This window comes from Sorghum bicolor, chromosome 8 (genome assembly GCF_000003195.3).
Source record: "Sorghum bicolor cultivar BTx623 chromosome 8, Sorghum_bicolor_NCBIv3, whole genome shotgun sequence".
NCBI classification, from domain to species: Eukaryota; Viridiplantae; Streptophyta; class Magnoliopsida; order Poales; family Poaceae; genus Sorghum; species Sorghum bicolor.
The window spans coordinates 58,564,484-58,589,396 of record NC_012877.2 but is presented as its reverse complement, the minus strand read 5'-3'; the positions used below and the strand labels follow the sequence as shown (position 1 = coordinate 58,589,396).

Here is a 24,913-nt window from a genome sequence, read left to right as displayed (position 1 = left end):
ATTTTACATAGCTATGCATTTGGAGAGAGAAACTTGGCATATATGCCAAAGGAGTCCGGCTATGCAAATAGAGATCACGGGATTCTCGGTTCCACCTCGCAGGCTTTTTTCTTCCCTTCGCGCGGTTTCCCTTCGCGCCGCCACCACTTCGCGCGATAAGAGAAGCATCGCGCATCCTCCTTCGCCAGCTTCGCGCGCGCGTTTGGACGAAGCAGCGCACAATAGGACGACGCAGCGCGCGATAGGACGAATCTACGACGCCTTCCTCATCAACGCCGGCTAGGTACGCCTTCTTCATCAATGGTGAACGGGAGACGACGGCGGGCTGTTCGGCGCGGGATCGATTGGCCGCGCGGGAAGGAGTGCCGCGAAACAAAATTTCCGAGAAAAAAAAGATGATGGACTTAGCATTTTGCATAACGGTTGGAGATCACCCGATTTTAGCCTTGCCATTTTCATTTGGGGGTTTGCAATTTGCCTAAAATACATAACTTCAAATGCATAATGGTTGGAGATGCTCTAACATTTCAATTATTTGTAAGGTGTAAGACATGAAATAATACAAAACTAATATAAGTTATGATGACTTTTTCTCTAAAATTGTAGCTCGTTTGGCTCGTGAGCTGGCTCGAGTTGGCTCGTTATAGCTAATAAGCTAAAATCAGCTCATTATGATAACGAGTATAGCTGAGCCAAACCAGCTACAAGCTGAACGTGGTAACGAGCTTCAAGTTTTCTGTCTAGGCTTATGTGTGTATAACTAACACATGTATTGCCTTAAAAAAAACTAACACATCTATTCATATTTTCGATACTTCAGGGCGAAGTGAGTAATAAATAGGATTGTGTATGAAGTGGTTATGCATACATATATTGTCAATAGAAATCTGTTGAACTTCTACGTGGTCTAAGCCGTAATAGATAAATACAAGTATATATTAACAAATAAACATCTAAAGAGGACCGTATAACATTCAAAAAAATCTCATCAAGGCACTACAATATAAAAGCATGATCTTAGAAATAAATAAATAAAATTATCATTTCTTTAGGAAAACACTTTTTCAATGACATTTCTAAGAATTTAGGACTTCTAATTTCAGAACTATTAGAAAATTTTTTGGATGCCTCATAAAAAACTTGTTCTATATCTATTTTTTTTATAAAGTCCACTGATGAAGTTCAATCTACCTCCTTCGTGGTTAACGTAGTACCTTATAGTACGGCTGATATGACACTACATCAGCCAAAGCCGCTCAAAGAAGAATTCAAACACTTTTTAAAATTAGCCTTGTTTAGTTGTAAAAATTTTGTAAAATGGACACGGTAGTATTTTCGTTTGTATTTGACAAATATTATCCAATCATGAACTAAGTAGCCTCAAAAGATTCGTCTCGCAAATTACAGGTAAATTGTGTAATTAGTTATTTCTTTTATCTATATTTAAGTTCTGTGCATGTTCCGCAAGATTCGATATGACATGGAATCTGAAAAATTTTGTAAATTTTTTTTGAAAAGCCGAGCCCAAAGAGAGGTTATATTTTTTAGCTTTTCCTCGCAGGGGTGGTGGGCCCTTCACTGACCCCGCGAAGAGCGGTCCCACTGGCCGCCGTGGAGGACTACTGGGCCGGACGGGGCCGGCCTCGTTTTAAATTCAAGCCTGTGTGGGCTACCTGCGCCTCCGGCTTGACTAGACTGTAGACTCCTCAGCTGGCAACCAAAAAAAAAAAAAAACACCCTGTAATTCCAAGGACGAACAATTTCAGTTCCGTGCCTCTCAAGGTCGCAGCGGTGTTCCTCTTGCTACCTCTCTCTTTTTCTAATCTGATCTGAAAATACAAATATATTATTACTCCATAATTAAAATAAAAGTCACATGTATTAATAATTAATTAATGCATACGAGACCGTAGGCATGATTTTTCTTTAGTAGTATTCTTTTTCAAGCTTTGTACTACCCATGCATGACCATGTCCCCACTGACCGCTGTCTTTGACATTGTTGACTCCGAGTCCCAACCGAAAGCGACGCTTTCCCGAAAACACCCCTCCGGATCCGGCAAATTAGCCCCTCATATACCTCCGCCGCGCGCTTCCCCCCATTCCTCTCTCTTCCTGCTCCTGCTCCTGCTCCTGCTCTCATCCATCCTCCCTCCTCGATCCCCTCCACGCCGGCCCTGCCGGACCGCGCCGCCGCCGCCGGCCGTTCTCCCCCGCGCCGTGCCTGTGGTTCTGGAGCGGGCGGATTCGTTCGGTGCGTTCTTGGCCCGCCGCCGCCTGTCCGTGTGCCGGAGCCTCGTGCTGCGCGCGGCGTGTTGCCTCCTCCTCCTCCTCCAGTCCAGGTGCGCAATCCGGTACCGTGCTCTTTCCATGAGCCGAGGATTGGAATAATCCACCCTTCCTGAATCCTGATGGGCCGTTTCTTTCGTTCCTGTGCAGTTTGCTTCCGAGCCCTTTTGAGATTCCCCGGAGATCTGCTTAATCCGTGCGGGCTCTCTGGTTCCGATGTGCAGACGCTGCTGCCCGTGAGCGCTGGCAGGAGCCTGAGGTACGTCCGAGGTGGAAGAAGAGGAGTTCGTGGCTGGACGAAAGAACAATCCTTTCTTTGTCCACTCGGCGGCCGCCGCTGCTAGCTTCTCCATTCCAGGTCGGTCGGCTTCCAGTCCAGCCAGCCATGGAGGAGGTGGAGGTGGCCAACAGGGCCGCGGTGGAGAGCTGCCACCGGGTGCTGGCCTTGCTCTCGCAGCAGCAGGACCCGGCCCTGCTCAAGAGCATAGCTTCAGAGACGGCCGAAGCCTGCGCCAAGTTCAGGAAAGTAGCCGCCCTCCTCGGCAGTGGCAGTGGCGGTGGCGGCGGCTGCGGCCATGCTAGAGGCAGGTTCTCCAGACGAGTCCGGCCTATGGGTCTCGTGAACCAGAAGAGTCCCTTGGGGAGCGGCAGTGGTGGCGGCGGCAGCCCGCTGGAGATGATGCCCAGCACCGCTGCTGCTGCTGCTGCGGTGGCGGCTCCGTCTCCATCGACTAGCTACGCACAAATGCGAGCTCGGCTTAACGGTGTGCCAGACTCACGAGGGCTGGATTTGGCCTGCTCCAGCAGCAAGAGTGGCGGCCCTCATCCGTTCGGAGCCCCCAAGCTGGTCCAGCCGCTTTCTGTGCAGTTCCAGATTGGGAATGTTGCGCATAGGTACCCGTTCCACCAGCAGCCCCCGTCGCGGCAGAAGCTGCAGGCCGAGATGTTCAAGAGGAGCAACAGTGGGATCAGCCTCAAGTTCGAGAGCCCCAGCCCCAGTGGCGGCGCTGCTGGCACGATGTCGTCTGCGAGATCATTCATGTCGTCCTTGAGCATGGATGGGAGCATGGCTAGCTTGGATGGGAAGCGGCCATTCCATTTGGTTGGCACCCCGGTGGCGAGCGACCCAGCTGATGCCCACCGCGCACCCAAACGGCGGTGCACGGGTAGAGGGGAGGATGGAAGAGGCAAGTGTGCCACTACCGGCAGGTGCCATTGCTCAAAGAGAAGGTAAGTTAGTGTTCTCAGGGCCATTCTTATGCTTGTTGTTATGTCTTGTTGGGTGCAATATTAACTCCCTTGAATCGTGCTTGCTCTGTTTGACAGGAAACTGCGGATTAAGAGATCAATTAAAGTGCCAGCCATTAGCAACAAAATCGCTGATATACCTCCTGATGAGTACTCGTGGCGCAAGTACGGGCAAAAGCCAATTAAGGGTTCCCCCCACCCGAGGTATAATATGAACTGAACAAGAAATATTCAACTAACATGAAAATGTGTATCAAATCCTTTTCAGTCATAATGATTGATGCATTATTCCCCTTGTTGCACCATGAGAGGTGGCATATCTGCATCAGGCTCTCAGGGTGCCCCTTTATCTGTAGAATAATTGTTGGTTGATCCTCCTCTCCACTTTACCTTTTCCTTCCTCCCAAGTGCTTCTGCAACTAAGGCATGTCGATAACATAGTAGCTAGCGCAATTAAATATTTAGTTAGTGGATAATCTCAGGGTTCAACTCTTTTTGTGCCCATTTACTGAGAAAGCAATGATCTATCATGGGGGACCTAAAGTAGGTAAATTATTATTGCTACATGAATTTGAATGCCATGTTAGGCTATCTACATCCTAATCTTGATTGCGCTCATTCCCCTACCCCATATCAACCTTTAATGTCTGCCCGAGATGATAGGAAAATGTAGCTATACCATGAAGGCAAGCACATGGGGCTGATTGTTCCCCCCAATTTCACATATTCTCATATTCTCTTTGACTTCAATCCAATGCAGGGGTTACTACAAATGCAGCAGCGTCAGGGGCTGCCCGGCAAGGAAGCATGTTGAGCGATGCGTAGATGACCCAGCGATGCTAATCGTGACATACGAAGGCGAGCACAACCATAACCAGTTGCCAGCACAGGCTGCCCAGACCTAGAGGATCAGTAAACTGTCGCTCCATTCAGGAAGCGCCTGGGCCATGCCTTTGCTGAAGGATGACCTAGCTGGTCATGTTAGGATCCGAGGCCTTTGAATTTCGAATGCAGCAGCGATGAACATGGATCCATTTGAGAATTTGATGAGCTGCTTGGCCCCTCTTCTTGAGCTACACGCTGTTACAGATGCTATTGTGGGGACTGCTGCCAAGTTGTTCATCTTTCTTGTGAGCTGTGGCATGTAGTATGATTGAAAGATGGTGCAGGAAGGAAAATGCGGCGTCTGATAGCGACCGGTGAGCTTTGTCGCTGAGAGTCTGAAGGGTTGAAAGCAAAGATTGACAAAAGGAAGTGAACAACCGCGCATTGTTGTAAAGGGTGGATTAGGATGGCAGGGTTGGCTTTTAGCGTGCACAAGTTCGCTTGCCATGACTTGCCTGTGTATGCTGCTTTTTTGCTTTTCTGAAACCTCTTTTTGTTGACAAAAAAAAAAAGGAGAGAGGGAGGAGGTCCGTACTGACCGCTGCAAGCTAGGACCATTTGGATTTTCCAGGTGTAAGCATTCCAGAAGGAAAGGTGCAAAGCTGTTGTTGGTGTGATTTGCCACCCCCAGTACTATTGCTCTTGTGTAAAGCATTACGTGTTAATGATTTCCCCATCCATCTGTGCCACTCTGCAATCTTGAGAGGTCATCTAGAAGATGAATGAATGCTCTAACTAAAACTTTGTACTTATCGTTTTTTTATTTTATTTTTAGGTTTGTCATCATGGTAATATTTTTGTCAAGAAAATTCAGGAGGGCCCAAGAGAACAAAAGTAGGCAGGAAATAGTTTATTAGCATTTCCAGTGTCATGTGTGTTCTTAGCTTTGAATGCTACTAACAAGAGGTTGACAATTGAACACGTTAGCTGACGCTTACAAAGGAGTGATCCGGACATAATAATCACGCACAAGCTAGCATTATTGGAGTGGAGCAGCTCACTGGACAAAAATGCGTCACCAACCGACGATTTATTGCTTGGTCAACCACACTTGAAGTTCTTGTCTTATCCATACAGATCGAGCACCCCCTAATCTAGGGAGATCTAACAATTTCGTACAGGGAAATTAAGGTGGGTGATCTTGGTGCAAGATCTGCTTCATGAACTGCAATTAAAGTGACAGACATCGTACACTACTGTCTGGAGGTCAAGGATGGGATTTAATTTAGCTTCAAGCAATGGCCCAGCATTGTACACTACTGTCTGACGTCCAAGCAAGGACATGACATAATGGGAAGCTACTTTATTTTTCCTTATTATTATATTATATTATAATTTTTTCAAAAAAGTAAACTTTTCTTTTTTTCGAGTAAAAAACTTTTATATCTTACAAAATGCAGCTGCTTCTACTTCTTTTTTTTTAAAAAAAAATGCCTTGATTTCTTTGTCAAGGCTCTCATTATTGAGCGACAGAACAGGCTAACTTGCCATCTGTCGGCTGTCAATAATGATTAAGACACTAATAAGCTAAAACGGAAACAAAATCGATTGGAACATCCTAGCAGCATGCACAGGTTGGAGCGTTGGATACATCGACAGCTGCTTATGTCTGACCAAACATTTGATATATTTAGCATAAAAAGTCTTCTTTTACACCTATGTGTGTCTGTACTTTCATCACATAATTTTTTTCAGGGAGCATAATGATTAACGGTTGGCCTATTTTGCTAGCTGTGACATTTGAACAGACAACTGATATAAACAATTAAGCAAGTACCAAGGACCAACTCTAGTTTGTATTGATCTACTCATGGACGACGGATTTGAGTGAGTTTTTGGCTCTCTTTGTCCCCAAATGGTAAGCGTATTCGATTAGGTAAAATTCAAGCAAAATCTATTTTGACTCTTAATTTCTCTTATAATATGTTGTTATTTTAAAGAAATCAGTATCATCTCGGAGGCTCTTTGAATACAAATCAAGTGGTGCAAATTTTAGAGTTTTTTTTTATTTTTAGCCTAAATTTGAAACATATTTCAAATTTGACCCGCTTATGAAAATATTTTGGCCATTTGGACCCGCCACCATGCATGGCGGGGCAAATGCACAGAACCCCGCCATGCATGGCGACGGGGTACCACTGCTGACATGGCATGGTTTAGGGGACACCTGTTGACGTGGCTAACACGTGGCAAAGAGTACCCCGCCACTATAGATGGCCATCGGGCCGTGCCGTGCCTGCCCCGGGCCGCGCCGTGCCGTCGTGCCGGCCGGGCCGTGCCATCACCGTGCCTCGTGCCGGGGGTATGGCCCCAGGCACGGCCCGGCCCGAAGGCACGGCGGGCCACCGGGCCAAGGTCGTGTCAGGCCAGTAGCAGGCCTATATTTTCTTTTTTTGTTTAGAATTAGCAAGCTACATTTCTTAACAGGCCAATTAGGATGGATGGATGGACCAACAGACCTACATTTTCTTTTTTTAATTAAAAAGCTATATTTTTTACTGGGACATTAAACATCGGGCCGTCGGGCCATGCCTGAGCCGTGCCACGGGCCACGGTGACGGCCCAGGCACGACCCGGTAGTTGTTGGGCCATGCCGTGCTCGGGCCGGGCCAAAATGCCGGGCCGTGGGCCGTGGGCCGGGCCAACGGGCCACGGGCTGCATGGCCATCTATACCGCCACGCATCATGGCGGGATGCAACCCCGCCGCGGGTGCTCCCAGCCTGACAAAACAGGCCACCCCCTACTTTCTCGGTGTTCCCTGGTGGCACTTTCGTTAATTTGTGGTAATTATTGTCTGTAAATTGCACTAATTATACAGTTTACCTGTAAATTACGAGACGAATCTTTTAAGCTTAGTTGATAATTTTTATTAAATAAAAACAAAATTGCTACAGTGTTAAAATTTTAAAAGTTTTTGATCTAAACAAGGCTAGGCCATAGTGTGCACGCTGCGCTCCATGGGCAACAATCAGTAGTCTAGGGTGTTCGGCCTTGTTTAGTTCCTAAAAAATTTTACAAAATTTTTCAGATTCTCCGTCACATAAAATCTTTAGACGTATATTTTTAACTTCAAATAAATTTATTCAAAAAATAGATTTAAATATCTATCTAATGATACTAATTTTATATTATAAATATTAATATTTTTAATAAATATTTAATCAAAAAAATTTTATAAGAAGCGAAAATGACAAATATTTAACAATAAAGAGATAGCACAGTACAACACACTTGCGCTGCTGTGCCCTGGAGCAGCACACTGTAGTCTAGTTGTACTGCTACCTTTTTATTCCTAAATATTTGTCGTTTTCGCTTCTTATAAAATTTTTTTGATTAAATATTTATAATATAAAATTAGTATAATTAGATAGATATTTAAATCTAATTTTTGAATAAATTTATTTGAAGTTAGAAATATACATCTAAAGATTTTATGTGACGGAGAATCTGAAAAATTTTACAAAATTTTTTGGAACTTAACAAGGCCCAACACCCTAGACTACTGATGTTGCCCATGCAAGCGTAGCCTCTCTCTCCACACATACACACTATGGTATGTTTAGATCCAAAAACTTTTTAGATTTTAATACTGTAGCAATTTCGTTTTTATTTAATAAAAATTTTCTAATTATAAAGTAACTAGGCTTAAAATATTCGTCTGGTGATTTACAGGTAAACTGTATAATTAGTGCAATTTACAGACAATAATTACCACAAATTAACGAAAGTGCCACCAGGGAACGCAAAGAAAGCAGGAGGTGGGCTGTTTTGTCAGACAGGGAGCACCCCGCCATGATGCGCGGCGGGGTTGCATCCCGCCATGATGCGTGGCGGTGTACTCCTTGCCAGGTACCCCGCCACGTGTTAGCCACGTCAGCAGGTGTCCTCTGAACCATGCCACGTCAGCAGTAGTATCCCGCCGCCATGCATGGCGGGGTTCTGTGCATTTACCCTGCCATACATGGTGGCGGGTCCAAATGGCCGTGTTTTGAAAATATTTTCATAAACAGATCAAATTTGAAATATGTTTCAAATTTGAGCTAAAAATAAAAAAAATACGTCTCCTAAAATGCAACGACTGCCACTGTCGACCACAATGCAACAGTAGCTGCTCGCCAACTCCAAGCGGTGTATAGTAGTTCCAGTTGCAACACAGCTGCAGCCATCACAGCTGATTGGAGCCAACGCGTGTCAGGGTCCGTCGACCCAGATGAAATTTGTATAGTAGTTCAGCCGTCCTATTCGTTTAGGTGATAAATCATGGTAGTACTGATGGCTGATTTTTTATGAAAAAAAAAATATTACTGGATGACTGACAGATTCGGCTGATAAATTCAATCTATGTCATGTAAATATATAATAAAGTACCTCGTTGTTCTTGATTATATCCAACCACGATAAAAAAAAAGTATAGGGTCCATGCGTTTATTTTACTTGTGTATAATTTTTTTCTTAGAAATATGAGAATCTTTTATTCTTTTATATAATTATAGGACTGAGGCCTTGTTTAGTTGTGAAAAGTTTTTGGATTTTGACACTGTAGCACTTTTGTTTGTAGTTGACAATTATTGTCCAACTATAGACTAATTACGCTCAAAAGATTCGTCTCTTAAATTACAGACAAACTGTGCAATTAGTTTTTGTTTTTATCTATATTTAGTGCTCCATGCTTGTGTCATAAGATTTGATATGACAAGAAATATTAAAAAGTTTTTGAATTTTGGGACGAAGGAAACAAGGCGTGAGTGGTGAAGCAGCTAGCGAAGACAAACTGTTATCACAAAAACAATTGTTGTCCTTAGCAGCCCTTTGGCCTTGTTCAGTTGGCAAAATTTTAGAATTTCAGGCATTGTAGTATTTTCGTTTATATTTGACAAATATTATCTAATTATGGACTAACTAGGTTTAAAAGATTCGTCTCATAAATTACAGATAAACTGTGTAATTAGTTTTATTTTTATCTATATTTAATATTTCATGCATGTGCCATAAGATTTAATGTGACAGAGAATCTATTTTTTTAAAAAAACTTTTTGGAAACTAAACAAAACTAAAGTTTTCCAATAACGTGCCGCCAAAGTATGAGCTTGGGGCCCACAGTCCACTGAAAAGGTAAGTCAATTGGGGTCGGTAGCAGTTTCGCACAAGTCAAGCGTTGCGTGCAAACTTGTAGAAAAAATCCAGATGAAAAATGACTCAAATCCGTCCACGCGTTGATAGCTGCCCTGCACTTCGACGCGTTGATAGCGCTTTGATGTACTGTAGCACCTGATAATAATCTCCAAACAGAGCACGTGAATTCCATGACAGATTTATAGGCACATCAGAGATAAAAAATGTTTCATCCATTTGGAGTTCGATTTTTAAGAAGAGTTAGTGAAAAATAAATAAACACTCTAGAGCTCGAATTTCTCCGGACTAGATGATGAAATGGTTGGCAACAGGGTATTGAATCTTAACTTCTAGAGCTTTTCCAAGTGTTTCTTAAAAAAATTACTCTACTGATTATTCCAAGTGGTCAAAATAAGGCCTTGTTTAGTTTCTATTTTTTTTTCAGGTATTGTAGTATTTTTGTTTTTATTTGACAACTATTGTACTAACTTGGTTCAAAAGATTTATCTCATAATTTATAAATAAACTGTGCAATTAGTTTTTATTTTCATTTATATTTAATGTTTTATGCATGTGCCGCAAGATTTGATATGACGAGGATTCTTAAAAAGTTTTTAATTTTTGACAAGACCTAAGTAGGGAACATGTTTTTGTGCTTCTCTAACAAAAAGTCACCATTAAAATGGCTGCCTACAGGCCGCAGCTGACTGGGTGTGGCCACAGCCCAGCCAACTGTGGAGGCCCGTCATTTCGGGGGTGTTGTTCCCCTCGTGTTCCAAAAACTTTTGGGTTTTAATTTATTATTTTATAAAATAAAATTAAACACTATGCAAATTTTTTAATAAAAAGATAGTTATTCTTCATTTTGATTTTTGACTTCATTTTGGCAATAAATTCTGCATTTTAAATAAAACTAAATATGACTAAATTTTTTGGTATTTTATATTCAATCATTCCAAAATAGTTTGACATTTTTTTGAACTAAATCCTCATTACACGTTCTCGAATAGCATTGATCTCATCACACGTTCTCGCATATTGATGCGCTCATAAAAGGGCAGACTGACAAGTGGCAGGCAACATGCCAACATGCCAACACCACTAGCAAAGCTAGCAAATTTTTTCAATCCTCGTACAGGTAGGGAAAAGTTAACATTGGAGTTCTTAATATTTTTTTTTGTTTTTCTCTTGAATATTAAAAATACAGGGTTAAAGATAAACTCAGCAACCATAGAGCAGAGAGAGTATCAAGAGAAGAATCGGCACTGGCATGTGGCATAAGAAAGCAGCTTACAACACCAAAAGTAAGTTCAGAAGTCCTAACGAGGTTGAGTTCTCAAAAGATGAACAGACAAGCGAACCCATAACATAACCCTCCTTCCCTAAGTCTGAATCCAGCTCCTGCTCCGGATTAGTATCCATAGCTCGGTGGGTACGCGCCATAGCTTCCGCCGTTGTGAGGAGCTGGAGCTGGGGCGCCAGGAGGAGATCCATATGATGCTCCACCGTAAGGTGGATACGAGCTGTAACCTGTGTCCACTGGTTGAGCGGGTGGAGCTGGAGCCGGTGGTCCCTGGGGGGAAGCTTCAGCCATGAAGTTCTGGAAGAGGATATTATCACTGTTCATTAGTTATATAATGGAAAACATAAGAGTGCGATGGACAGAGAACATGCCAACCAAATGAAAAGGTCATCTATGCTAAGTACTCCCAGTATAGGGGCACAGCATGGTAACTAGCAGCCAGTGACGTGATGGCAGATTAAGCCAGTGACATGTGAAGATTATTGACCTTGGAAAATGACAAGATGCATCTATGCTGGTTAAGTAACAAGATATGATGCCAGGTCTTTTCACAATCAACTATATGTAACATATGGTACATATAGTCCAATTCATGCGATAGTTGTGTATTACCACAAGCATTGTACCAATCCAGGAAGCATCCAGCTAGAGGCAGAGTATACTTTGGTTGGAGAGGTGGCATTGATTTAGTGAAGTGCAACGATATGAGAAAGTCGGAAATGGATTATAGCAATATCATATGTGTTAACCAAATTGCTGATGCAGTTTAATAAGAAGGAAAAGTACCTTGATTAGCTGTTGAGCAGTCTGTACTTGTGAAGCACTTCCTGTTATCTCCACTGTCATCTCCCCAGGAGCACCTTCTTGAATACTTATAGTTGCTCCACTATGCCTGCGGATGTAGCTGATACTGGCACCGGCTGATCCTATCACAGCATCAGCATAGGAAAGAGGAACTTGCATGCTGTGTGTCACCTGTCATATAAAATCACAAAAAAAATAAGTTAAGTACAAATGAACATGAGATAGGCATGCAAATAATTCATCATATTAATAACAGTCAAATGTGTAGAAACTAACCTGAGAAGACCCATGTGCTTGGTTTTGATTCCCTGGGGGAACACTCGGAGGTGCATCGCGTCCATATGAAGAAATTCCATAGTGTGGTTGCTTTTCTACAGGGGGCACATCAGGCGGAGGATAATAGCTCTCTTGTGGCCGTGGAGGTGGAGGCATGTACTGTGGGTTCCCACCATAACCTGGGCCACCAGGAGGAGGAAGGTTTGGTGGTGGATGACCCCAGGGTGAGGGTGGAGGGGGACCCCATGCCTGTGGAGGAGGCATAGGTTGCTCTCTGTGCACACTGTGCACTTTCATCTGTCAAGGAAATTTATGTTTTATATGATTACCAAATACTTCATGTAAGTAACCAATATATTGCATAGTAGAATACAACTTGCCTGTGTTTCAAACAAAGGGAGGACACTACGGTCAACAAGAAATTTTCTTAAATGACTTGCAATCAGCTCCACGGCTTTGTGAGCATCAAGAGGTTCACCCTGTATCTCTACAACTCTGTCATCATTCAATGCAACAGGTGGAACATTCTCTGTGATTTGGAAAAATAGTACATTAGTGAAATGGCTGATGTACCATGCAAATATATACAATATGCAATGTGGGGCTTCCAGTGAAATTACTTGCAGAAATAAGGGTAGAAAGTACAAATGATCAAACATGATCCAGAAATAATACTAAAAATATAAAGAAAAGATTAGATAACCTATAAAGCAAAGGGGAGCGGCAAATGCCATTTGGATGTGGTTAATTAAATCATACTCCACATAACATCTATCATTTCAGAAGAGTGGAATTCTAAGGATGACTTCTGTCAGAGACATGCATGCAGAAATGTAACAGAACTAAATTGGTCAATCTTGTCAAGTCCGCTTATCAAAGATCACCAAAACAAAAATATCTCGTAACTAAGTGCACAAATCAATATGTGCGAAAAAAAGCAGACAATGCTCCTAGACCAAATAACCTACACACATTTGCCATCTACGGATTGATCCTTGGTTATCAAAAGGAATTGCAAATACAGAAATCCGCATTATCAGCAGGACTGCCAGGACATGAGATCATAAAGCCTTGCCGTAACAAAGTCAATGCAGGGAAAAATGTAAACCTTACCAACAATCCGGAGAACACACTTTGAAGCATCCTGTATTGATTTAATAGTTGCTCCTTGCTTCCCAATCAGGCTGCCAGCTTGGGAAGCTGGGACCAGTAGCCTTGTGGGCCCAGCGGTGACAGTAGCTCGTTGAGGCTGATCAGTTTCACCATCTAAACCATCTGTTATCCTTTTATGAACTCTAAGCAGCCCATCAACAGCTGGAGGTAGCACTGTGTCTAGTTCATCCTTTGCTGAAATCATTACCTTCAAACAGCAAAGCAGTATCAAAAGATATCAGCAAGTAGGAACAAAAGTATGTTAGGCAGACAAAGATTAGTTTATAGCAACATGCACAAAGACTTATGAAAGGAAATAATGGTACAAGCACAGTATTTCCATCCTGCGGTAGGTGGGATTCAACTACAATTTCTCAGACAAACATACATATTTGCATGCAGTTACTCACCAAGATAACTGATGCAATGCCCCCTGATTAAAGCAACAGACATGTCCTTAACTGCATCAATAGTTTTCCTTAACTATTGTACATGTATCAAGAATGTTACTTCTATGGGATGTATAATGGAATTTCGGATACAGCCATACAGGCGATCTACTCTCAAATTGAATGTTCATTTTATCATATATGCGATTATTAATCTCCAAAAGCAAAAACAATAGATCTATTTAGTCAGTACAGCGTATTGTTTGATGACATTAACAATTGATAATGTTGTGTTACAATATTGGTTCAGCAAAACCAACTCCCCCATAAGGAAGCATCAAGTTGAGAAATATATTCATATTCTTTGTTTGCAGTTCTCATTTCTTTATAGAAGCATTAGAGCATTAATTAGGAAATGATTAGGACTTAAAATCAAGGTTCTGTGCAATATTTTAGTCTTCCATTATTAATTAACTGATGCCTTTTTGGTCAGAGCAAACAGGTCATGGAATTACCCGACAATATATGCAGCTTCTTCACAGGGATCTTCATCCAATATTCAAAAGACTTAAATCACATGTGCAGCAGAGGAGCACAAGACTGTACTTTGGTAACCATGAGTGTACGTCTATTTTGGAATTTGGATACACAAACGACTCAACTTGAGGCCTTAGACAGCAGTAAGAACCTGCAAAGATTACTTTGTTATTTTTGAAAAAACTATTATGTTCTGTGCTTGAAGCCATTTTGCTGATAATCTGTTCCTTGTTAGTTTGAGTGCCTTTATTTGTGGACTAACTTTTAGGGTTAGCAGCAAGAATATGTGTTAACAGGCCTCATAATACACAGTTAACCAAAGAACCATGTCATAGTATTTTATTTTAGTCCGCATTCACATAAATAACTACTGAGTTGGTCAAAATCAGTGTACCATTTGATAACTGACCCAATCTTATTTTAGAATGAAGGTCATGCATGTATGCAATCATAACTGTTTGATCCATGTAGACATCGAACATTATTGATAATTCACTAGTGTACACAATATATATCTTCGAACATTATTGATAATTCACTAGCGTACACAATATATATATCTTTAGAATGATGTATAATTTGTCAAAGTTACTATTTGATCCATGTAGACATCGAACATTATTGACAACTCACTAGCGTACACAATATATATCTTTAAAATGATGTATAATTTGGCAAAGCTACTATTTCTGTCTGATTGTCATTGATAGTCATACTTCTTACAGAAGAGAGATTCTATTTCCTTTCATTTGGTTGCATCCAATAGTTTTGTGATCATTGTAAAAGATCCAAAATCATGCATAATTATTTCCACTGCAAACTTTAAAACGGATTTCACTTATTATCTTTAAATCTATGTTCAGTTTTTTTATAAACTATTTTTTTCCAAGCACATAGACATAGCCATTCTCTATAGGCAGCTACTCATTGTTACTAGTATACAACTTTCTGTGTAGTAACTTGGATGATCAAATCTCATCTTAATATAAAATTGCACTGGAGTTAATATGACGAGTCCAATTATCAGGAGCACTATATGCACCTGATCGCTAAGCTAAACAGCTTGAACATCTAAGAAAATGTTTAGAAGAGCATTTCAGAAAGGAGGCAATAATCTGCAGCTGCAGATGTATGTCAAATTACATTGTACAGTACAAAATTTCAATTACTAGTTCCTGTTCATTTCTACAACTTGCAGCAAGTTTTCCATATTCAACAAGGCTTTCACGACTAAATAACAGTTTACATTGTTAAAGTCAACTCAAGAACTTCCAGATAATACCCACCACACTAACGACTAAACTATTGCAGATCGATAAATAACCATGTTCACAAAGCATCAATTGATAGAATGCATATCATCAGTGGTCAGGGAAATATAACAGCAATTTATATGCTTGGAAACGTTTCCTAGCTGATTCAATCTTCAACATGTCTAAAAGATATGCTACAAACTATACACATGTCTAATCTAGGTATTTTAAAGTAACATTAATACATTATAGCATACTTATCGGTGTAGGCAACAAGCCATCTTCGCACATGAACACTAACATGCCTAGAGAGGGCTATTACTGGTCACACTGAACAAGAAATCATTTGTAATAGCAATGCAACCAGTTAAAGAAGAGAGTGAAAGACTCACCACTCTTTCTGGCACAGCTGGTGGTCCCTCAAGAACCTTGATGCGAGCTCTTGATTCCTCACACATTTTCTTGATGAAATCCCCTTTGCGCCCAATGACGGCACCAACCTTTGTGGTAGGAACCAGTATACGGAAAACACTCTCTCCAGGCCATCCAGGCCACTTCTTGTCATCAGGAACTGTAGCATCCTGCTGCTTCACCCCAGCTTCCACACCGTGGTCTGTGGGGGTAGCTTGGTCCTCTTTGTTCTGACCTCCCACATCTTCATTGTTCATGTTCGCATGCTCTTGGTTACCCAACTCATCTTGCATTAGGTCCTTGGATTCCTCGTCATAGAGCTTTTCTGGTTCTTCCTTGACTTGCACATCAGCATAAGTATTGGCTTCTTCCTCATTGCCAAGGATACTAGGACCTCCGGTGAGGTTGTTCTCCACAGGGTCATCAACAGGTCCATCCATATTTTCTGGAAACAAACAAGCAACCTAGCTCAAGTTAATTACAAAGATGCATAGTACATATGAGCTCTACAGAAGTCGAAAGAGGGGGAGAAAAAGGCTAAGGCAGCACAGGCACCACACAAAACCAGCTGAACTAACAACCACACAATTTTAGTACCCAAATTGATAGAGCTCGTCGCCCGCACACCACAAAACACATTCACCCCGCAGATCCACCTATCCCAATCACGGAACAGCGCAAACCCGAACGCCTCGACAACTAGCACAGACAGTAAACCCTAAATCAGCAGCAGAGCAGTGAGCTCAGACCACGAGCGCCCAAACGGGCGCTCACAAATCGATCCAAACGGCCAGACGCATACTCGTCCATCAAGCAGGCCGCACTAAGCGCACGAGCACAAGGATACTGCGCGCGAACTCAAACCCTAGTCGCTCGCCTCTGAGCTCTTCACCGCACCCTAGGGCTGCCACGGGAGCACGCGACCGCGTACGGATGAAAAGCGAAGGGGTTAGGAGGAAGAGTGAGCGCGAACCTCGTGAGTAGGGGGAGACCTTGCCGGAGAAGACGCCCGGCCGCCGCCACCACCGCCGCCCGGAGGAGGAGGGGAGGGTTTTGAGACGGGAGAGCACGGGACTTGTCCGGAAACGCGAGTGTGTGCTCGTGCGGCTCGGTTTTGATTTTAAGCTGGCCGCGGGGCCTTGCGTTTACGTGTCCTGCCGTGCGTGCGGCCCATGGGCCGAAAATACTTGGGCTCTTCTTAGGCCTGGTTCTACTGTAGCATTTTCGTTTGTTTGTGGTAAATATTATCCAATCATAGATTAACTAGAATTAAAAAATTCGTCTCACGATTTACAGGCAAACTGTGTAATTAGTTTTTGTTTTCGTCTATATTTAATGTTTTATGCATGTGTCGCAAGATTCGATGTGACAGAAAATCTTGAAAAATTTTGGGAACTAAACAAGGCCTTAGGGCACTCACAATGCAAACTCTATGATAGAGTCTAAAGTTATTTATTACCTCGAACAATGTGGACTTGGAGTCTAAATAAGACTTGGAGTCTTATTTTTTCTACCTCTTTTTTTAATAAATATGCTGCCACATCAGCAAAATACCATAAATAATATGTAATTAATTGTTTTAAACTCTATGATAGAGTTTTGCATTGGGAGTGCCCTTAGCGTTTCTCTCCACAGGCCGTTATTGGGCCACACACTGATACGCGGGTCCCACGGAACCGGATCCTGGAGGGGCCGAAGGATCCTCTGCTCCATCGGATTCCCAGATTAATATCATCACGCACAGGGTTGCAGTTGCACACGCAGGCGATCATCCGCAGAGAATCCGGACTAGCCCGCGCCGCAGCTCCACTCGTGAATCTGTTTTTCTTTTTGGAAAATAAAATAGGATATTGCTCGTGATCGTGAGGAAGCAGCCACCGCCGCCGTGTCGTCTTCCTCGTCAGCACGCAGCAGTCAGGTGACACCACCAAACACTCCAACAGCATCAGTGGTAGTGCCGTCGCGTCGTCTCCCACTCCCACCTCCCCGCCCGCCGTTCAAATCTCCCTAGCCCCACGGAGTAGCCCCCTCCCCTAGTCCCCTGTCTGTCCCATCGAACCCAGCAACAGAGCAGCCAGCCGAAGAACGAAGCATGCCGTCGAAGCCGAACGCCGCGTGGCGCCTCGTCCTCCTCGCGTTCCTCCTCGGCACCATCAGCGCCGCCGCGGGCCACGATGACGCGGCGGCGCGGCGGACGATGGAGCAGTTCGCCGGCTTCGCCGCCGCCTCAGGCGACGGCGACGGCGGCCCTTCCAGCGACTTCCACGTCGACTCCGAGGGCCTCCAGCGGCAGGTGCGTTCGTGATGTGCAGGCTATGGCTGTGAAGTGAGGTGTTGTTGGTTTCCAACGGCGTGTGCTTTTTTTTCTTTCTCAGATTGATGAGCTGGCCTCGTTCTCCGACTCGCCCGCGCCGTCCGTCACCCGCGTTCTGTACACCGACAAGGATGTGCAGGCTCGAAGGTAACCCAGTTGAGATTATCCGTTGTGGTGAGAGCAAGGGAGTGAACGAAAGAACGATTCGGCATTAGTCTCTGAAGGCCGTTGAATGTGTCACGCTTGAGAGACCTTTGATGTGCACAGCAATGATCGACCGACTTCAGTTTGCATTATTCTGGGTTCAGATAGTAGTTGATTTATTTGACAAAGTGGACATCCTTATTTCTGTTGTGATATTTATAGCCACAGTTGAGCTGCAATTATAACACACATCCATGCCCCCCTTTGCTGATTGTTGGATTGTGCTTCTGATGATGTCTAGGTATATAAAAGGGATAATGAATCAACTTGGCCTTGCCGTTCGGGAAGATGCTGTTGGTAACATATTTGGCCGCTGGTGAGTTGGCCTTTGATAGCCCTCGGATTCTCTGCTCTTGGTTCATTTCTTGGATTTAGGAAGCATACAAGGATTCTGCTCTAATAATATATATCTCGCTGAAATGTCTCTTGATTTTGTTAAATTTACTATGTAGTGGAATTCTCATGCCCATTGAACATGGCAACCTTCTGCAGGGAGGGTTCTGAGCCTGAACTAGGGGCAGTTGCAACTGGATCTCATGTTGATGCCATTCCATTCTCAGGAAAATTTGACGGTGTTGTTGGAGTTCTGGGTGCTCTTGAGGCGATTAGTTTGCTGAAAAGGTAACAGTTCTGTCTGCCTATAAGTGTTTTCACCATTCCTGGAGCACCAAGGATGATCCTTTGTATTGCATTCTTTTAATGTTGTAGTGTTGTCCATATGTAACGTGGTTGTTTTTCCCCTCTTTTTCTGGCCTGAGTGTTTGTTTACCATTATACATCTTATATATAATCATGTTTCTAGGGCTGATGTAATTGAAATCAGATGAACTGTGCTTAATCAGCTATTATAGGGTTGTTAATTTGATGAAATTATAGAACTGCTTATTGACTAGTTCTTTCTTGTAACCGTCTGGTAGACAACTGAAGACCCACTTCTGCCAGTTGTGGGATGCAACCAAATATCGGGAAGCATACAATTAAATGATTAATACTTAATGAAAATGGCAAAAGAAAAGTTGTGTGCTTCATCTCATTCTCATGTACATTAGACATGTGCTTTAGACTTGAAATATTTAGTTCAAAGCATAATCAGAAACCGGTGAACTACCTTTCTATTCAACATTGGCATCATTACATCACTCTGAATTTTAACAAAAGAGTTGAGGAATGTCAGGCTATGTAAATATTAGACAATGTACTGATTTACTTTGGATCCTTGTAGAGACTCAGTACATTGTTGCCTGATCAATAGAACCAGCAAAGCTTTTGCTGTTTGATAAAAAAAGAGGTTGACCAAGCTGTATTATTCACTTCCTATGTTGTCAGTTGTCACACATTTTGAGGTCATGATATGGGCTATATGAATATTGGACTTAACTTTGGTTTTCATCTTGAGACAAACCTTACCTGTTTGGCCTGCATGTGTCATACAGGTCTGCTTTCCTTCCAAAAAGGTCTTTGGAGGTTATCATGTTTACATCAGAGGAGCCTACACGATTCGGAATTAGCTGCTTGGGAAGGTTGACCATTAAGCAATAAGATTAGTTCCGCTTGAGCTAATGGCTGCATTGCTCTAATTTGTTGCTTCTCATCTTTTTCATCCTTTGAAAACATGCAGCCGCTTAATGGCAGGGATTGAAGAACTAGCTCAATCCCTCAGAAATGTTGTTGACAATCAGAATGTGTCATTTTCGGATGCTGCAGGATCTGCTGGCTATAAATTGCATCTAGAGGACTTGCATAGCGTATTTTTAAAGAAAGACAGCTACTCTGCTTTTATAGAACTGCACATTGAGCAGGGTCCCATCTTAGAAAAGGAAGGTAGGTTCCCAGTAAATTAACATGCTTGCGGTTTCAAATTGATGGTATACAAGTCTTCTCTTACAATAGGTATCCCTATTGGCATTGTTACTGCTATTGCTGCTCCTGCAAGTCTTAAGGTGGACTTTGAAGGGAATGGGGGTCATGCTGGAGCAGTGCTTATGCCTGCAAGGTTAGCATGTTCATTCATTTTATTGTGATTTACATTCTTGTGAAGGATCTTCTTGTAAAAGGAGTATTCTACAGAAATGATGCTGGTCTGGCAGCAGCTGAATTAGCATTAGCAGTCGAGAAACATGTCCTGGAATCAGGATCAATTGATACCGTTGGCACCGTTGGTATGTTTTATAAACCATATTTTGCTTTTTACATCGAATCCATCATGTTTGTGACATCATAATATCATGTAATACATTTGGACCATCTCAGCACATTGTTTTCCACATGAAGTGTGTGGTTTTCCTGCTGCACTTTAATCTGTGGCCATCTTGTTGGATTATATCTTCTCTCCATGCCAAAGAAAACATATCATATTTAGCCAAGTCAATAGACATGCAACTTTGGTATTCTGCTCTTTAGCTAGTGAAGAGTCTGTTAAGCATGATTTTATAATTTCTAACGTTTTATTTTATACCATTGTAGGCTAGATACTCAATTAGACAACTTGACTCCTATTTCAAATTGTAAATATATATTTGTGGAGATAATTATTAACAGCATACGAAGACAGATTCTTTCAAAAAAGCAAAGTTGAACATTTGAAAGCAGACTGTCAAGATATGGTCACCTCAGGATTAATTTGACTAAACTATTCTTCTTCAGGTATTCTGCAGTTACATCCAGGAGCAATCAATAGCATCCCAAGCAAATCACACCTAGAAATTGGTATGAGCCTACATCCTTTTAAACAAAATATGATTGTTCTCAGGAAAATATGATGATTTTCCAACTAATAAAGTCATGGTATCCTTGATGCAGATGTAAGAGATATTGATGAGAAGAGAAGGAATGATGTCATTGAGAAGATTCGCCGGTCTGCAACACAGATTTCAAAGAACCGTGGAGTAGAGCTTTCAGAATTTAAGATCATCAACCAGGACCCACCTGCTCTATCTGACAAATCAGTTGTTGATGCAATGGAATTTGCTGCAAAACAGTTGAACCTGGAGTACAAAAAGATGATTAGCAGAGCTTACCACGATTCACTCTTCATGGCCAGGTGAATTACTGGTCCCAGCTCTGATGTTTCCGATTGCTGAATTGTTCTTGTTTTTATTTCAAACTGGAACATTATCATTAAATATTCCTTTCAAAAATAACTGTCAGTTTCTGCGTTGAAATCTCTGTATGTACTACAGTACTAGATGTTTTAGGTCTCCATGTTAACATAACAAAATGGGAAAATAAATACTGATTCTTTCATCATGAAAGAAAGATAAATTTTTAGAAGATGAACTACCTCGGAATGTGTCAGTGCTCTATTTTCTGATTTTATTGACCCCTCAACTGTCCAACCAAGACAGGGCCACCATCATTTCAAACAGAATTCCAGTCACAAACTGTTGAAAGCTGTGGCTTCACAGGAAATAGAATTAGAGTAGCTCTTTTATACATAACAAGTTAAGTGACGGTATGGAACTGAACAATCACAAAAGATTCAGAATACTAGATTACGATTCCAACACTCATGCAGAAAGTAAACACTTGGCATACTTCTCTGAACTATCTATCGCACTATTCTGGTTATTCCTTCTGGAATTTGTCTTGTAATTTCAACTTTATATCTCACTGGAAAAAGTTTATATCAGTTCAGGATAGCTTGAACCCATGTTTCTTGCAATTGTTTCCTTTTTCTGTTTGAGAACAATCATACAACTGTCCTAGGGACTACCTTATTCAAGTAACAGATCATGAATTCCTTCTCATCCCATCCCTGTCACAACGGAATGGATTACAGAAAAAATTCGTCCAAAAAGTATAGAAATTTGACAAAAACATGACGATGAGCTGAGTAGAGGCTAGTGAGCCATATTGCAATGCTAGAACGTTCTCTTGTTGGTGATGGCAATGTGAATAACCTACAAACACACCTCAGCTTGATTGTGGCATCCACTGCACTGTCTTGTGCCTTGGAAGTGTAGAAGCCATAAAGTGTTGGCAACAGGCAGGGGTACAAATATTGGGCCTCACCAGGAAGTTGGTGTAGGGGTTGCCAAGGCAACAGGGAAGTGGCTGTTGCGGGCGCACCATCAGGAGGTGGTACAGTCGCAAACATGGCAATTGGATGCAACAAATTGCACCTGTGGCTCCATTCCTCATTGCAGAATACAGAGGAGAGCGCAGGGGATGGCCAACTGTGTGGCGAGGTGCGGTGGAGGTGGACTCCCGCGTTGGGAGGTGGAAGATAGGTGGGAGGGAGCAACGAGGAAGCAGAGTTCAGTTTTGAAAAATATTTGATCACGATTGTTGATCTTGCAATCCAAACCAGGGGGAATTTTGAAAATATTGGTTCAAATAACTATGATATCTTAGTTTGGCAGTTCAGTTTTCTCATGATCTAAGTATTCTTGTTCACTTCTATGCAAAACACACACACACACACACACACTTGTGATGAACACTGTACTCACAGGCAAACAATTGAGATTCCCCAATGTAGGCCAGCTTAATGTTAAGAGATTCAGCTTGTTAGTGTTGAGATGTTATGTAGGAGTTGCCAACTTTTTTTTGGCAATCTAGGTTACATATCTTTCTGATTTGCATCATTGTACTAGCAATTAATCAACTGTCATGTCTAATTATGTCTTTGATCTGCAGAGTATCACCAATGGGTATGATCTTCATTCCCTGTTACAAAGGTTTGTGCTCCATCTTATTTTCAATCTCTCAAAATAATAGCATACATGCCTATCACAATTGAAGGTGTTAAATAAAAAATATATCCTAGAAATATTGTGTTCCTTTAGGTGATGTAGGAGCAATAACGTTTCAATTATAGTGATGTAGGAGTAAAAACATTTCAATTTTACCTCAGCAACTACTTGCAAATGAATGGCTACTGAAACCTTCTGTCCCTTTCAGGTTACAGCCACAAGCCGGAGGAGTATGCATCACCGGAGGACATGGCGAATGGGGTGAAGGTTCTAGCCTTGACAATGGCTAAGCTGTCGCTGGAGTGACTTGTGAGCGTTTGGAGGAATCAAGTCATCCGGTGCCAAAACAAACGCCTAATGTTATTTCCAACAATAAGCTGCACAGCATTGGCATCATCTTCCCTGCACCAGGCCTGCATATAAAACCACCATTCATCAGGGTTTAGGAATAAAGCTGTCATCTGGATGATCTGGACCATCTGTTTCCGCGAGGCAACACGGTCTGGATGCCTTCATCGTAGTGTGCTTAATAGGTGAACAATTCACTGGAAATGTCCTCAGAGATGTAAGGAGCATTGTATATGAATCAGATTCATCCAATATGAGATGGCAGTTATCTTATGATTTTCGGTGATTTGCCAGGACTGGCAAGATAGTTTTTTTTAATTTAAAAAATTGTCAAGATAATTTGATAGATCAACAAGCACTACTTCATCATATTTTTTAGAGTTTAGGTGCTGTGGAATTCCTCAGAGCAAGAGAAGGGACTCACGTACCCACAGCGCCGTCCTGGGTGCCAGCAGCAGGGCGGTCGACTTCAGTCAGTGACTCTGCACAATTACTTTTCAAATTCTAATGGTAGTGGTTCATCGACTCCACATACTAATGAGTAATGAGAGTACAACTCAACCAAAGAAACCTAGAGCAGAGTTTCAATCACATATGATTGCGGACCTTGAAAATGCAAACCAATTGATGATTATGAAACTGAAATTAGAGACCAAGTAAAGAGAGCATATGCTTTGAGCGTGAATTTCAATTTCCTAGTATGTTATTGCCTAAAAAATTAGTGGTATGTTCTATTCTCTTCTAAATTCATAATTTGGAGGTCCATATATGTATGACTAATCAAATATATTTATTTGTATAGATTGCTACTTCGGATGATTGATATATGTCAACATCAAGCGCGCCTATAAGTTTCGTAATTTGGCCTTTCCGTATAAATGAACTGCATCCTTTATTTTTCATGATGTATTTTGTGAATTTCGTCGTTAACCAATATTTTTAATATAATAAAACTACTTTTGGTTATCATATTTGTCTATTGTGATGGATCATAGTAGAGTTAAGGCCTTGTTTAGATGCACCCAAAACTTTACAAGAATCTTACGGCACATGCATGGAGTATTAAATGTAGATAAAAATAAAAACTAATTACACAGTTTGTCTGTAAATTGCGAGACGAATCTTTTAAGCCTGGTTACTCCATGATTGGACAATGTTTGTCAAATAATAAAAACAAAAGTGCTACAGTGTTAAAATCCAAAAAAGTTTTTGCATCTAAACAAGCCCTGAGTCGTTGTATTATTTTTGTTCAGCCCTTCCTATTTTTTTTCTGGCTTCGTCCTACATCTAGTGGGGGCCCACCGGCGGCAGCTCCTTGCGACGTGAAGTGCCCTCCTGCCCAGCGTGGCGGCTTCGTGTGTGAGGTGAGTGGCTGGTGCAAACCCACACCTTCACAGGTTCGATTCGAATTCTGTCCCACCCCTCGTCTCCCTATCCGAACCTTTACCCCTTTGTCCTTGTTTAGGCTTTGTTTAGTTTTTTGCCGAAATGTTTTCGTGACATTGTAGCACTTTCGTTTGTTTGTAATAATTATTGTTCAATTATAGACTAACTAGGCTCAAAAGATTCGTCTCGTAAATTTCAACCAAACTGTGCAATTAGTTTTTATTTTCGTTTACATTTAATACTCCATGTATGCGTCTAAAGATTCGATGTGACGGAGAATTTTGAAAAGTTTTTGAATTTTGGGTGGA

General features: G+C 42.0%; 3 protein-coding genes across 3 annotated transcripts; 2 read left to right on the top strand and 1 right to left on the bottom strand.

Moving 5' to 3' along the window:
• On the top strand, positions 2,112-5,089 carry LOC8069747 (probable WRKY transcription factor 74). The gene is made up of 4 exons (XM_002443438.2): positions 2,112-2,341; positions 2,439-3,518; positions 3,615-3,740; positions 4,297-5,089. Exons 2-4 carry the CDS (start codon positions 2,674-2,676, stop codon positions 4,439-4,441), a joined length of 1,116 nt encoding a protein of 371 aa, XP_002443483.1. The 5' UTR covers positions 2,112-2,341; positions 2,439-2,673; the 3' UTR covers positions 4,442-5,089.
• LOC8076634 (flowering locus K homology domain) lies at positions 10,674-16,779 on the bottom strand. Its single transcript, XM_021446286.1, has 7 exons — positions 16,633-16,779; positions 15,641-16,104; positions 13,031-13,277; positions 12,298-12,446; positions 11,918-12,214; positions 11,624-11,812; positions 10,674-11,134 (listed from the first exon to the last, which is right to left on the bottom strand). The coding sequence occupies exons 2-7, from the start codon at positions 16,097-16,099 to the stop codon at positions 10,946-10,948; spliced, it is 1,530 nt and encodes a 509-aa protein (XP_021301961.1). The 5' UTR covers positions 16,100-16,104; positions 16,633-16,779; the 3' UTR covers positions 10,674-10,945.
• LOC8076633 (probable ureidoglycolate hydrolase) lies at positions 17,559-23,505 on the top strand. Its single transcript, XM_002443437.2, has 12 exons — positions 17,559-17,952; positions 18,035-18,120; positions 18,419-18,493; positions 18,670-18,798; positions 19,611-19,697; positions 19,796-19,998; positions 20,068-20,170; positions 20,245-20,336; positions 20,821-20,883; positions 20,977-21,217; positions 22,816-22,856; positions 23,080-23,505. The coding sequence occupies exons 1-12, from the start codon at positions 17,752-17,754 to the stop codon at positions 23,175-23,177; spliced, it is 1,419 nt and encodes a 472-aa protein (XP_002443482.1). The 5' UTR covers positions 17,559-17,751; the 3' UTR covers positions 23,178-23,505.